Source organism: Stegostoma tigrinum, chromosome 13 (genome assembly GCF_030684315.1).
Source record: "Stegostoma tigrinum isolate sSteTig4 chromosome 13, sSteTig4.hap1, whole genome shotgun sequence".
In the NCBI taxonomy this organism is placed as follows: Eukaryota; Metazoa; Chordata; class Chondrichthyes; order Orectolobiformes; family Stegostomatidae; genus Stegostoma; species Stegostoma tigrinum.
The window spans coordinates 77302546-77318655 of record NC_081366.1 but is presented as its reverse complement, the minus strand read 5'-3'; the positions used below and the strand labels follow the sequence as shown (position 1 = coordinate 77318655).

The following is a 16110-nucleotide window of genomic DNA, read 5'->3' as shown; positions in this document are numbered from 1 at the left end:
TGTTATAACAAACAACATCAAAATAAAGACTGAAAGCAAACAAAAAGCTGGTGATCACAGCAGGTCAGGCAGCATGGGTGGAGAGAGAGAGCAAGCCAATTTTCCGAGGCCAGACTGGAAACGTTGCCTTGCTCTCTCTCCACCGATGTTGCCTGACCTGCTGTGATCACCAGCAGTATTTTGTTTTTGGTTTTTGAGTACAGATTCCATCATTTGCTCCATGAATATAAATGCTGCAGCATCGGTGGGCCTGGTAGGAGCACCCTTCCAGCGCAGATCAGTTCTTTAACCTGAGGGATGAGACTGCATTCAGAGACACACAGCAGAAAGGGCCATGACAGAGCTATATTTGTGCATGCGGAGTTGACAACAGCAGCAGAGAGGAAAAGCCCGGCTTTGAAAAAGGAAAGCGGTGCATTTATATATTTATTTCTGTCCTGTAGGGGAGGCAGGCTGCGTCATTCGCCTTTTAAAGCCTGGTATTGCTTGAGGAGCCGGAACTCTCTCACTCTGTGCTGTGCTGGGGGTGTGGAAGGCAAGGTGAAGCGCAGGCTCGGGCTCCTATAGCACATTGCGATCGAAACACTGGAGCTCGCTTCAGGACACGTCCCCAGCGCTTGCAAGCTCGACTCCTCGCCATGGTCTCCTGGATGATCTCCCGACTGGTGGTGTGAGTATATTGCAGCATCTTGTACCATAATGATCTGCTTACTGGCAGCTTTGCCTTCATTTCACCGTCGCTCCCTCCCTAAGGAGATACACTTTGCCGAATGCCTGTGCAGAAATGAATCAAAATGGACATCGTTAATTCTGTTTCTAAAAGCCATTGCAAGGTGCAAGTGTGGCCGGTAGAGGCTTAGCTTTGAAGGAGACAAAATACATGTTTATTTTACTGCAGTGATTCCTCTCTGGTTCCCACGGGCTGTTCATGGTTTGGGAGCAATGTTAATTTCTGAGCTCCTGGCCGTCAGGTGCAGAGGGGAACACTGTGCAGAGATGGACAGGGGCCGGTCTCATTCACTGCTGCAGAGTCCCCACCTCAGGAGCGGGAAGTGCTTCGGAGCCGGCGCTGAGAGACGCGACTCGATCTTTCGTGCATTGCAGTAGGAATTCAGAAGGGCGTTGGAGGAGAGGGGCAGGGCAGCGAGAGACCTAGAACCCTGACAGTGCTAGGGGCATTGACGGAATACTGTAGGGTGAGGGCTGAGTAAAATGTTTTTCGGTTTTCGGATGGAAGGGTATCGATTTGGGGAGGGCGTTCAGTAACAGGGCAATTAAAGGGCAGACCCGAGATGGACAATGACTTGGTGGGGGTGGGGGACATGTTGTTTGAAGATGAGGCTGGCACATTGAGAGGGTAGGGCAATGTTGCAAGTTGGGCATGGACTGGGGTGGGGGGCGCTATGGAACTGCCTCCTGGCAGTGCTGCAGTGGGCATGGGGAGAAGGTGAACTGTATCATTGGCACTAAAGATTTGGTAGGAGAGCTGGGTTGGTCCTGGGATTCTGGGAAGGGGTTGGGGAACCATTGATTCTATCAGGAATCTGCTTGCCTGCTGCCCAGTATTCACAGCAGACATTCCTGAGGTCTGTTTGGCCTTGTCCTCACCGTGAGTGTGGGCTTTACGACATCAAGGACAGTGCTATGAATCTGAATTAGATCTGGGCCTGGAGGAATGCTGTGTGAAAGTGGGTGGTATCCATTTGCTGGGTAGGATTGTACATCTCTGGATATAGGCTAATGCTGAGCGAATCTAGTTCAGCTCTGGGTAACAGGTCACTGTCAGTCTGAGAAACATGAGACAGAACTGTCAACATCATTTGGTCTTGCAATGATGTTGTGAATGCCAACAGGCATCAAAAGCAGATGACTCGGGTGTTGTGTGATGTTGTTTCTTGTCCTGAATGTCTCCATAGTGCATTTTAGCTTCACCTGTGGAATGGAATGGCCATTTTAAAGTGATGGTTACTGATTGCTCCTGCTTTTTTAACAATGAAACAGTGGCTCAGACCCCTTGGTCTCAGGGTAGCCCACAAACCAACAATTACCCTGTGACAGCTACTGATGAACATAAAGGATCCCATACCCACAACCAATAAACCTAATGTAATACACAAAATATCATGCAGGGACTGTGAAAAACATGACACAGGCCACACTGGAAGAAAACTGACAATAAGGATACACAAACACCAAGTAGCCACCAAGAAACATGACCAATTCTCACTGGTCTCACTACACGTGGACACAAATTTGACTGGGATAACACATCCATAATAGCACAAGCCAAACAGAGGCATGCCAGGGAATTCCTGGAGGCCTGGCATTCCAACTGGAATAGAGACCAAAAAACAACTGCAGATGCTCGAGTCCAAGGTGGACAAACAGGAGGCTGGAAGAACACAGCAGGCCAGGCAGCATCAGGAGGAAAGGAGCAGTCAACGTTTAATGTATTACCCTTCTTCAGGTCTAGATGTGGGGCTAGGGAGATCTGCAGATAAAGAGGAGAGGGGGAAGGGGTGGACTGGAACTCCATAAACAAACACATTGAACTGGATCTCACATACAAACCACTGAGAAACAGAATCAGCATCATTCCAACCACCCCAGCAAACAGAGGCATATAAATAACAAATGGGACAGAACTCTGTCAGTGCGCCTCTGGTGAAGCGTCAGTGTCACTGAGCAAGGTGATGAAAAGTCTGTAACCAAACACACCGGCTCGGTGAGCAAGCCTACAACCTCAAACCAATTATACTTTCTGACCAGAACTTTCGAAAGATTGTACTTTGTCATTATTACACTATTGATATTTTGTGGTCCAAGTTGTTTTTCGGCTGGATTCACTCTGTGCATTGACAGAGGAAGGGAGCCGTCAAAGCTGGCAGGTCGAGCTGAGCAATGGGAAATGTAAGGTTCCCTCACACTGCTCTTGGGAAAGACATATCCTGTGGATACAAAATTAGGAATTGTGGAGGAATGAAGAGATTAGATGTCCACATGGATAAACTGAAAACAGCTAGTTTCCAAATAGAATTAGGAAGTCTAATAGCCTTTATCTTAAACAGACTGTTTCAAAAGAGTAAACCTTGATAGGTTAGATGTTGAACACAGGATATATATTGACTTTGGAGATAACACTTTGCTGCAGATACTCTGCTTAAAAGGTTTGCTTGACTTCATTTGGTTTCCTGAGGTTTAGAGGTGATCTGATTAAAATGTGGTTAAAATGACAAAGGGGCTTGATGAAACAGATACAGAACAGTTGATTCCTCTGCTTGGAGAATTTAGAACAGGGGCCACAATCAACAATCAGCCACTCAGGAATGAAATTGGGTAACCTGTATCCACACACAAGATGGTGGGAATCTGCAACTCCTGAAAAAGGCTGTGGATGTTGGAGCTTTAGGACTGAGATTGATGGATTTTGTTGGTGATTGTACCTTCAAGCTGCCTGGGCCCCAAACTCTCCAATCTCTTGTACTCACTTCCTGAAGATAACTCCTCAACCTCTTTAACCAAGCTTTTGGTCACCTGGCCTAATATCTCCCTTGTGCTGTCGGTTGCCATACATTGTCCTTTAAAGCCTGTCTGAAGACTGAAGATGATCTTTTGTGTTCAAAATCACTGTATAGATATGAATTTTAAGAGTGTCAAGAGATAGGGAGCAAAGGCTGAGGGATGGAGTTGAAATGTGGACCAAGCATGAACTCATTGAACGCTGGGCTGAAGAGGCTTGAGGGCCTGAAGGCTTATTCTTCATTCTTTGTTCAAATTCGGAAGAGTTTTGGAATGGTTACATAATGCTTTACAACCAAATGCTATTTGGAATTTTATCTTGGGACCATCCATGTTTGAAGGAGCAAAAAATTGGGGGGAAGCAAAGGAGTACAGACTGGGCTGGTAGTTGTGTAAAGGACAGATGCCAGAGTACGTTCAGTGCAGTTTCCTCCAGGAGCATGTTTTCAGGTCAACAAGAAAGGAATCAGTACTCGATCCGGATCTCGGAAATAAGTCACCTGGGGTCAAGCGGGTGCCAGTTGGAGAACAGTAGCAGATAGAGAAGGTTAATGACTGGTTGGGGTAAGCCAGTTACAGTGGGGTAAAGATGGATCTGGGTCGGATACATCAGAGTCTGAGTTTGGCAGGAAAAGCAATATCTGAACATTGGACCACCTTCAAAGATGAGGTTGTTCAAGCACAGGCAAGATGTCTTCCCACAAAAAGGCGAGCAAATCCACAGCAAGACCCGAAAACAGGTAGAAATTATGATAAAGAAGAAAAAGTGTGCACGTGACCAATGCCAGGTAGACAATACAATGGGATGAATGTCGAAGGTTTGGAGGGGTGGCGAGAACGCAAGTAGGAGAAGCAAAGAGGGAATATGAAAGGAGACCGGAAGCTCAGATAATTGCAAAACCTTCTTTAAATAACATAAGTGTGGTAAAAGATGGAGTGTGGCCCATTGGGGACCATACAGCCAATTTACAAATGGAAGCAGAGGGAAAGACTGAAGCATTAAATGAAGACTTTATATCTAATACCAAAGAAGGTGATGTAACGCAGGTCGTGGTTAAAACAAGGAGGACATTCTGTCGCTGGAAGGATTTTTAATTGAAAAGAAGCCGTTTTTAGAGGAAAAAAACGGCTGAGAGATCAGATTTAAAGTATTCAAAATCATGGAAAGAGTAAAAAGGGAGAAAGCGTTCCCACTCACCAAAAGATCACGAAGGAGAGGGCAGAGATTTAAAATAATTATCAGAAGAAGCAATAGTGATATGAGGAATTCCTTCTTGTCACAGGGATGTTTAGGGTTTGGATTGCACTGCCTGAGAGTGTGGTAGAGGCAGACTTAATTAAAAGGGAATTAATTGTTCCTTTTTGTAGACACAGTGGGCCGAACGGCTTTTGTTCCATGCTGTAACAGTTCCATATTAAAGGCTTTGAAACTAAACCATTTAAATATAGGTGTATTTGATAATGACTGGAGACTGATATTGCTCTGAATAGCAGTCCGTGACCAGACGGTCTCTATTTCTTTCCAGGCTTCAGGTTTGTCAGTAAATAAGAGTCTTGCAACAGGTATTGCCTTAAACTCAGCTGAGCTCCTCCAATTAGACAACGCCGAAATTTAGCCATGATGGAGCTCTTGACTTTTTTTTAGGAGTACTGCCTTGTTAACATGTAGACGTAATTAATCAAACTGGACATAGATTACACTGAAATTTCAAGGATAACATATTTTTTGAGAATATAGTTGTTTAAATCAATGGTATAACAATGTATTTCTTTGTCATGTTTAGATAGAAACTCCAGCTTGAGCCGTCTGTGACAGACGAGCTGCATTGTTTTGTCTGAAAATTGCCAGGTGTTTTGTTGTGCCTGATTATTGGTTTGGACTTGTTTTTGGAGTTTTATGCCCTTTTTGTTGAGACATACATAAACATCTGTTGGTAAATTATTTTGCGTACAATAAGCTGCATTCTTTGACCTAGGTCCCCATTTCTTTTTGATGTGGAGGTGCTGGTGTTGGACTGGGGTGGATGAAATCAGAGGTCACATGAGACCAGGTTGTCGTCCAACAGGTTTATCTGAAATCATTTCACCTGCTGAAGGAGCAGCGCTCTGAAAGCTTGCAAGTTCAAATAAACCTGTTGGACTATAACCTGGTGTCATGTGACTCTTGACTTTTCCTGTTTCCTTTGGGTATTCTGTATGCCGATGAGCTGAACTGGGCCGGCTTATGAACACTGGCTGCAAGAGCAGGACAGAAGTTGGGAGTTCCATGGTGAGGGATTGACCGCCAGACTCCCTGAAGCCTGCCCACCATCTATAAGTAAAGAATGTGATGGCATAGTTGCTAGTTAAGTCCAAAGAACAAATTTTAAAATGCACTTTTTTTGTCAGCAACTTCATATTTAGAATGGTTCAGTTTAGTTTTGTATACACTTAAATTATTAACTGCAAATGAAATTGTACTCTGGAGTGTGCAAAAGTCTGTTTTGACTCTGTGAGCTTGAAGTCCAATGGACAATATAACAAGATAATAAAATGTGAGAATGGATGAACACAGCAGGCCCAGCAGCATCCCAGGAGCACAAAAGCTGATGTTTCGGGCCTAGACCCGCTTTTGTGCTCCTGGGACTATATAACAAATATTTTTCACAAAATCAAATTTAATCCTAATTTTGAATATATATTTTAAGCACTGTGCTGATAACTTCTTACTGGTTCTGAGTATTATCTTACAAAAATGATTCTTAAATCAGCCTGTTCAGACTAAAACTGACAATATTATGAGCTATCTTTGGGTTTATGGACTGTTTGGACTGAAGGGTCTGTTTCTGTGCTGTGTGATTCTATATTGTAGATGTTGGTGGATAGGTCTTCTGATAGTTAGATTCATAGTAAAGAGATAATTGTTATTCCAAAGCACAATCTCACACACAACATCCAGAAGGATGTGATTGTTCCTTCAAAAGAAACTGAGGTTCCTTGATATTAAGATAATAAAATGTGAGGCTGGATGAACACAGCAGGCCAAGCAGCATCTCAGGAGCACAAAAGCTGACGTTTCGGGCCTAGACCCTGATGAAGGGTCTAGGCCCGAAACGTCAGCTTTTGTGCTCCTGAGATGCTGCTTGGCCTGCTGTGTTCATCCAGCCTCACATTTTATTATCTTGGAATCTCCAGCATCTGCAGTTCCCATTATCTCTGATTCCTTGATATTAACTCTGCTTTTTGCTAAAACATGGGGAGAAATGCTTGGGCAAAGCTGGAATGGCTGGTGGTAGCCCGAGAGGGTTAAGTATATTTTGCAGACCTAAAAAAAAATGTTTCAAGTAAGTTACTAGAGCATCAGTTACTATGAGCACAGTTGGACAGAGTTAGAATTGGCCTATCTGTCAGCGTAAGAAGCTAAAATACCGCATAGATATGAAAGGAATGCCAAAGGGATAAAAGGGAAGGAAACTGTGTCAGTGCAGTACCAGGAATGTCAGTGAAAGTGTGCAGTTTTGAAAAGAGAGACATCTTGCTGAAGGCTTTAGTCTTGCACTGGTCAGTGAAAGGGCAAAATGCCAGATTTTAAACAATCGCAACATTTGATACTATACAATGGTTGTGTGAGCAGTATTTCCACCAATAGTATGCTGCCATTGGTCCAAAAGTATGTTCTTTCTGCCACATTGTTGAGCAAAGTTGTGTCTAAATTTCCAGGCTGATATGATGCTAGAACGTGGGGCATATATCGCACCAATTGGCTGATCGAACCTGCTCCTTTGCTTGTTTGTAATAGGCAGAGAACGGACCATAATCAATTAGTCTACATTTGTAAAACCCAAAATAAAATGCCTCCTGTCGGGTGTGATTCTGAGCTGAGATGGCACTCACTGAACAATCTGAGTGCACTAACAGCTGCGCTAATGTTCAAATTTCAAATAATCAGTCAAGGCTGCGGTGTGACTCATTCATTGCCATTTAGAAATGACATACGCAGAGACCTGTTCTCTGCAAACAAAAGAGATATGTTCAAGCCTGGTGCCTTTCTGAATTACCAGCAACTTGCGCAGCCCATAATTCCATATAGCTTCCTCCACGGCAACCTCTTAGCCAATCAGAGTTGACTTGCCAGTTGCAGACCTTTCTCTTGTAGTATGAATGGTTGTGATTGTTTGATGGGTACAAGACTAAAACTTTGTTAGCCAGTCTTCCATTCCAGCAATTGTCTAATCCAGGGGACCATGGTGAAAACATGAGGGAGCAAAAAAAAATTGGTCTACTTTTGAACTGCCCAGAGATTTATTGGCAAGAGGAAGAGTGAGTGAGTTTTCAACTGTTGCAGCTTATAATTTTGTTCAAATAACCACGTAAGGTCTGACCTTATTCAAACTTCAGAGGGCTATGGCAGAACCTGAGAGCTTTTGGATATTTAAAATATTTTATTCAGAGATGGGGAGGAAATAGAGAAGAAATGGAGGAAACTGAGTCTCCTTTATATTAACACTGCTCTTTGCAAAAACACAGGAAGAAATGCTTGGGAAGTATAAGTGTAAAAAAAAATTGCATCATAATTTAATTGTAAATTGCTTGTTACTTTTTCAGCAGTAGGATCTAGACATTCAGATTTGGGCTGATAGGTGGCAAATCACACTCCTGGCAGACAAGAGCAAGGCAATTAACCACCTCTCAGAGAAAATCTCAGCGATAGCAAGGACAGCAGATGCTGGAGTAGAGTCAATACAGTGTGGAGTTGGAGGAACACAGCAGGTCAGGCAGCATCAGAGGAGCATGTTTCAGACTCCTCATGAAGGGTCCTGACCCGAAACGTCGACTCTTCTGCTCCTCTGATGCTGCCTGACCTGCTGTGTTCCTCCAGCTCCACGCTGTATTGACCAAGAGCAAAACTAACTGTTTCCCCTTTAACATGTGATGGAATTGCAAATGATGCTGAATGAATGAAGGGTAGATGACTGAAATCCCCACCTCTATCTTTGGCCAGAAATGTAACTGGATCAGGCATATAACCACAATGGTTACAAAACAGATGAGAGCATGGGAAATAACCCCGAAGCCTGCCCATCATCCACAGTGCACAATTTGGGACTCTTCAATTACCTGGGTGAATGTGACTCCAAAGAAGCTTGACACTATTCAGGGTAAAATAGTCTGCTGGATTGCATCTTAAACATTCTCCCTCCCTCCAATGCCGGGCATAATGGCAGGAGTGTACACTGGATACAAAACATACTGCAGGATCTCATCAAGTGTCCTTCAGCAGGGTCTTCAACTCTAGAAGGATAATGTGTGTCTGTTGGGATATCAGAACACACTTCACTTTGATTGATTTGTTGGAATTTCCAACTGGGGTTTAATATTTTATCTGAAAGACAAGATAGGAAAGATCCAATGACGTTCCATTTTAGGGAGAGCAGGGAATGTTCCTGTTGTCTGGCTGATGCAGAAGGAGATGGTTGCACGGTAGTTATTTTACTGGACAGGTAATCCAGAGGCCTGGTTAATGCCCTGGAGATGTGAGTTCAAATCCTATCATGGCTGTTGGCGATTTCAATGCAGTTAATACAACAAATGTGGAATAGAAAGCAATTGTGTTCAAAGGTGGCTTTGAAACTGTGATAATGGGAACTGCAGATGCTGGAGAATCCAAGACAATAAAATGTGAGGCTGGATGAACACAGCAGGCCCAGCACCATCTCAGGAGCACAAAAGCTGACATTTCGGGCCTAGACCCTTCATCAGAGAGCTCTCTGATGAAGGGTCTAGGCCCGAAATGTCAGCTTTTGTGCTCCTGAGATGCTGCTGGGCCTGCTGTGTTCATCCAGCCTCACATTTTATTATCTTGGCTTTGAAACTACTGGGTTGTCATTTAAAAACCCTCCAGGTCCACTCGTATCTGTCCCTAAGAAGTCAGGCCAACATGTGATTGTTACCTGTCCTCAGAAATGACCTTGCAAGCCACTCACTACTGCCTTCTCTCGAACATTAGCAGCTACGCACCAAGTGCAAACCACTCCTAATCTGTGAACACATAGGAAAACATTTTTAATGAGTGCACAAAAAATCTGAACGATCCCTTGCTGAGTGGAATCTGGCTGTGTGTAAAATGGTGCCCTGTCTCCACGACAACGGTGACTATATTTCTGACGTTAGCGTGTGATTAATTGTACCATACAGTAGGACATCCTAAGCACGTTACAATTTGCTGTACGACTCCTTTCATGAGAGAAGGATTTTCACCGCCCTGAGTTATCAAACACTTGGGTAATGTCTTCTTCTCTGATATAACAGAGATGTCAAATATTTCCTCGTCTAAAGTTTGTTTTATTTGATGCTTTGTTAAATAAAAATTGCCGTTACGCGACGAACAACATAGTGACACAAATGATGTAGCAAGTACTGCAGATGCTGGAGCTGAAGACGTCGACTGTCCTGCTCCTCTGATGCTGCCTGACCTGCTGTGTTCCTCCAGCTCCACGCTGTATGATGACCCAAATCCCTCCTCTGTTCCTGTGTATTTTTTAAAAATCCTAATGGACTTCACAAGGACTCAAAATCCTTAATTTTTGCAAAAGCATTATTCTTTAATGAGGCCATTTCCATTATTACAGACCACCTCGTTTCATCTACTGTGATTTGGCCACATAACCAATACATTATTTGATGCCCCTACCCCAGAAAAAAATAGAAAGCACCAAGGGATTTTTCCAACACAGTCATCCTGTCAGTGTGCGATTTTCAACAGTTTGGGCTATAGGGCCAAGTATGAACTATCTTTGTAGCTTGCTGAAGCAAAGGAAGATGGTGAAAGACTGGAGTCGGTTACTATTTCATTTCTTCAAGCAATGAGCGTTGACATTGCTTACACAAACAGGTACACACATGTATCGTACAGTCAACCCTATGTTTGCATGCTCTGGAGCAAAGGTAACTGTTGCACTTAACACGCAAATATGACTCGAACCATCAGTTCGTTTATTTTTATTGCACCAGTAAGGAGGCACAGCCGGAAAAACAATTAAAACCAAAATCTGGGATGAGGACCAATTGATACAATCTGGCAGCAAAAGCCTAGAATCTGTGACCTGAGCTTTTGTAAAGGCAGAAAGCCTCTCTGTTATATTGAAGATGGTCTGAATGCCTGAATCTGGAGGTTCCACCCCCAAAGCTGGCACCTAGTACTTTGGCAGTGCCTGGTGAGCAAGGCACATTCCAAAAGGCATGCTTGACTTTCACTGAGGCAACTGCACATATTAAACCGAACTGATTTTCTGCTCGTGGATCGTTCAAAACATGATGTGTGCTTTTCAGATGCAGAACGGCTACAGTTGGAGTCTTTTAGAGAGGTAAGGTTGCTGTTTGGATGTGGTACTGGAGACGATTTTTCGAAGGGGGTGTGTCAGAGGTCATTTGGGAGAGAGAAGGTGCCCAATGAGATTATTAGAAGCAGGCACGAAACAGTGCATCCTCATTGAAACGTTCCAAAGGAGTCTGCAAATCATTTACAACTCTTGCCATTTCAATATTGGAAAGCAACATTGTATGCCGTTTCAAAAAATAAACTACTTGCTTTTTCTATCTCCCTGAATTTATCATTACAGAATGTACTGTAAAACTTTAAAGTTTTTACATTAAAGTTTCCGCTGGGTGGTCCAGTTTCCTCCCGCGGTCCAAAGATGTGCAGGCTAGATGGATTGGCCATGGGATGTTCAAGTTTATAGGGATAGCATGGGAGGATGGGTCTGGGTAGGGTGCTCTTTGGAGAGTAAGTATGGACTTGATGGGCCAAAAGGCCATTTTCTGCACTGTATCATTGGTGGCCCCTCACAGATGAGGATGATTCTCTTCCAGTCTCAGAGTGAGTCTGTAGGTGGCTGTACCGACCTATCACTGGCTCTGTTACACTGGGGGCAGGTGGTGGTCACGGGAAGGGGTGGTTGGGACAGCGGTCCTCATGTTGTTTATGCCTGGCTTCTATTTTTACCCAATGGCTGCTTGAGCCCTTGACGGTCTTGGCCCAGTTATTCCCAAGTATCTGTGGGAATGCTGCACTTCCCCAGTGAGGCATCGAGGGTATCACTGAAGTGCTTTCTGTCCTCCTGGGCCTCGCCTGCTGTTTCGGAGCTGGGAGTAGAGCACCTACTTCGGGGGTCTCGTGTCAGTCGCGTAGATGACATGCCCAGCCCATTGTAGCCGATCAAGGGCGGTCAGTGCCTCAGTGCTGGGGATGTTGGCCTGGCTGATGATGCCGGTGTTGATTCATCTGTCTTCCCAGCGGATTGGCAGGATCTTGTGCAGGCAGCGTTGGTGGGACTGCTCCAGGGCCTTCAGGAATCTGCGGTAGACAGTCCATATCTCAGAGTCATATAGGAGGGCAGGAACCAGCAACAGCTTCTGTAAGCCATGAGCTTGGTGATTGGTCTGATGTTGTTGTCCTCAAACACCCTTTTCCTCAGGCAGCCAAAGGCTGTGTTCGCTCATGGGAGGAGGTGCTGGATCTCTTCTTCATTGGCTGCCCTGGCCACACTACAAGGATTCTGTGATTCCAACTTCAGTTGTCACCTCAGCCCGGCTTATGCGTCCCAGAATAAAAATCCACATTTCTGTGGTACCTCTTCCCCACCTTTTGAGTTGACTTGAGTCTGTGCTCTTCAGTTGGGAGTAAAAACCCAGCCCACCTCCTCGTGGCCTGTCTTAATGCCTCCATTTTGGTTTAAGTGTCAATTTTGGTCTGATATGGACACACAAAAATGTAGAAGGTTTACAAAGGCAACCCCTGGACTCCAGGGGTTAAGTTCTGAGGAGAGATTATACAGATTAGACCTTTATTCTCTCGAATTTGGAAGGTTAAGGGGTGATCTAATCGAGGCCTTCAGGATATTAACAGGAAAGGACAGGATGGATCGAGATATACTGTTTTCACTGGTGGAAGATTCTAGAACCAGGATGTACTCGAAGAATTATGACCAGGCCATTCGGGAGAGACATTAGAAAGCACTTCCATATGCAAAGAGTAGTGGAGATCTGGAACTCTCTTCCTCAAATAGCAGTCAATGCTAATTCAGTTGTTAAATTTTAAATTGGAGAGAGAAAATTTTATTAATGAAAGGCATCAAGGGATATGGGCCCAAAGCAGGCATATGGGGTAAGGCCACAAATCAGCTGTGATCTCACTGAATGGTGGAACAGGCGCATGGGGCTGAATGGCCTACTTCCGTTCCTGTAGTCCCATGAATCTCCCACGATCAATACCCTGAGGATTACCATTGACCAGGTAATTGCCATATAGATGTAGTGGCTCCAAGAGGCTGGGAATACTGCGGTAGTAACTCATCTCCTGACTCCCCAAAACCGTCCACCATCTACAAGGCACAAGTCAGGAGTGTGATGGAATACCCCTCACCTGTCTGGATGAGTGATGTTTCATCACTCAAGAAGCTTGACACTAACCAGGACAAAGCAGCCCCCGCTTGATTGACACCATATCCACCGCTTTCAGTGCACGCTCCTACCAACCACAGACACAGCAGCATGTACCTTCTACAAGATGCAGTGCAGTAACTCCCAAAATATCCTCCGATGTCCCTTTCCAAACCTGTGACCACTACCACCTCAAAGCACAAAGAGAGCAGATGCATGGGAACACCACTGTTGGTAAGTTCCTCTCCAAGCCACACATTATCCTGACTTGGAAATATATTGCTGTTCTTTCACCACTGCTGGGTCAGAGCCCCCCTTTCTAACAGCACTGAGTGTCCCCACATTGTCCTACTGATTTGCAGTGTTCAAGAAGACAGCTCACCATCTCCTCCTCCAGGGCAATAAGCACTGTTGTAGTCAGCAGTGCCCACATCCCATGAATGAATTAAACAAATTCCAGGACTCGATCTAAATACAGCATGTTGAATCAGAGGATTAAAACTCAAATACAGAGAGGGAGATGAGATCAGCTGAAGGGCCGGTTGGTACAAAAAGGCAAAATAACAGAAAACTGGGGCTGTACTGGCTTGTAAGAAGATTATGTGAATCTTAAAGGCATAAATTGGCTGCAGTGGAAGACCAGAATGGTCAGATAGTTGAGTCCTTTGGAACATTGGGTCTGTACCAGCTTTTACGCTGAGCAATTCACCTGGTATCACTCCCCTGAATTCTCCCAGTAACCCTGTACATTCTTCTTTGTCAGGTAACAGACTAATTCCCTTCCAGTCCTTTGCTTGAAGCAGTGTCCATCACACTGTCAGCCAGTGCATTCCAGACCCTCACCGCTATTAAATTTCTCTGACTTTCTGAAGAAGCTTTTTTTCGACAAAGATGAAATACAATCAATCAATAGTCTGTGATAAGAGAGATTTTGAAGAAATTTATAGCATAATAAACTCTGTTAATGCAGCAGCTTCCTAGGTTTTGAGTAGGCTTTGAACAGTGTAAATGGATATGTCATGTCTTAATGATGTACAGTATTGCTCAGAAATGTGCCAAGCTGAGAGAAAAAAAATCTATAACAAGATCCTGAACAGATAGGTAACTGTTTAAATGGAAAGTGAGACAACAATACACATTATCAACTTTTTTTTGAAAACCTATATGTGGAAGTGATAATGATTCTTACACGAAAAGTTGACATCAAGATTTTAGATTAATTGCTGATGATTGTTACAGAGAAGCAGCTCAAAATGACTTGCAGAGACAAACTAATAAAATGTACATGGACAATACAAAAAAATTTGATTATCTCTAAATGTAAAGAAGACAAAAGTCATTGGCATTTATGAATCATCTGCAAGATGAAGTCACCGCAATTGGAAGCGATGTGGATTATTTTGTATTGATCCTGGGGATGTGGGTGTTGGTGGGTCGATCTACAGATAGCAAGATGTGGGTGGCTGAAGATATTTTGTAGAAACAAATGTGAGATTGAAGAGATAGCCAGTTCCACCTTCTTAAAGCTGAAGCCCCTTATAAGTAGGCCTGAGTAACTTGATTTCATTATCACATAGATCAAAAATTATGACCAATTTACTTGTATTCTGAGCCATGTACCCTGTTATAAAGTAATTGACCAAAATGTATTATAATTGTTAAGACAGATGCTGGACTTGATATCAAATGCATTAGTTGGCTGTTGGTTCACAATTCAACTGAGAGCTTCCTGGGTGGGATGCTGTTTGCTGAATTAGTGTGTGTGTGTATGTGGGTGTGCGTGTGCATGTGCGTGTGCGTGTGCGTGTGCGCGTGCGCGTGCGTGTGTGTGTGTGTGTGTGTGTGTGTGTGTGTGTGTGCGTCTAACTGTCCGTCCATGCCTGGCACAGTAGACTTCTTCCCACAACCTCCACTGAGTGTGAGTCCTTTCGATTACCTGGCTCCTTCATAACCAAGCCACTTATTTGTGCTACACTGCCAGGTGAAGCCGAACAGCTCAAGCAGGTCATGGGAAATCTTTGTCTTGTGTGGGCTTGCACATTGATCTGGTTTGTTGGGGGGAAAAGCAGGAATATGAATGGAGACAGTGAAAGGGCTGATTGTTATAGGAGGCAGTATGAAGGAGGAGAGAGAGGACACTAGAGGAAAGGGGAAGAACATCTACAACAATGGGGTAAGTGTTTAATCTAAAAGAGGAGGTTCGAGGATGCATTAGTCAAAGAAAATATTAGCAATCACCTTCTTTCCTCAGGTCAGTGTTCTCAAAAAGGCCCCTCACGGAGTGGATGCTACAAACAGGAGGACCTTGATGTTTTCACTTCTTACGTTGCCACAAACACAGTCAGCTGAGGGAATTAGAACAGAAATAATCAAGTTCTATTGTGTGAGCATTCAATTAATGACTTTACACAGGTTGAGGTGAATCAGCTCCAACATCACCATCCCAGCCATGAGTCATGGTTCACGTACCTCACAGTGGTAGGGCCATGAGTAATGGTAATGGGGGTAGGGGAGGTTACATACAAGAATTCCTGGCGCATCTATATGAAAGGTTAAGGGCCTGGAACTATTAGGCAGGTTGTACATTGCTAGATGGAGAGCTGTATCGCTGGGGCTAATGAAGGTGGCCCAATGTCAGAGCAAGCTAATTGCCACTTAGATGGAAAGCAATGTTATGGTCAAAGTGACAAACACCTTACACATGGGAGCATTAGAGAGGGAGGCCGGCTGCGGAGCTGGCTGTGGTGGGTGGGGTGGGGGGGGGATGCCGGCTGCGGAGCTGGCTGTGCGAGACATGGTACCACCCAGTACATAAAGTGCCTGACAATGGCCCAATGCGCAGCCTAACTATTTCGAGACCTCAACCAGAAAACCCACATCTCATCTCTGATATTTCTTCACAATTCAGAGTTCTGTGCCAAATGTCTGACTAATAATACGTTCCAGCAAATCATAGGATCCAGAGATGGCAATCAGGTTCACTTTTTAAATGGAACAAAGAAAATTACAGCACAGGAACAGGCCCTTCGGCCCTCCAAGCCTGCACTGACTTGCTGCCCGTCACAACTAAAATCCCCTACCCTTCCAGGGACCGCATCCCTCTACTTCCATCTTAGTCACATATTTGTCAAGACACCTTTTAAAAATCACTGTAGTATCTGCTTCCACAACCTG

At 44.2% G+C, this 16110-nt stretch overlaps 1 protein-coding gene across 4 annotated transcripts in view; it reads left to right on the top strand.

The window, feature by feature from the left end:
- Nucleotides 1-214: 214 nt before the first annotated feature.
- LOC125458159 (receptor expression-enhancing protein 2-like) overlaps nucleotides 215-16110 on the top strand; it is a 91746-nt gene continuing 75850 nt past the window's right edge. For 2 of the 4 annotated variants that reach the window (XM_059650799.1, XM_059650798.1), the window contains exon 1: nucleotides 217-670. In XM_059650799.1, the coding sequence (XP_059506782.1) occupies nucleotides 639-670 (32 nt within the window). In that variant the 5' untranslated portion in view covers nucleotides 217-638. Of the gene's footprint in view, nucleotides 671-16110 lie in introns of all 4 variants that reach the window. The other 2 variants (XM_059650801.1, XM_059650800.1) reach the window with 2 other exon arrangements.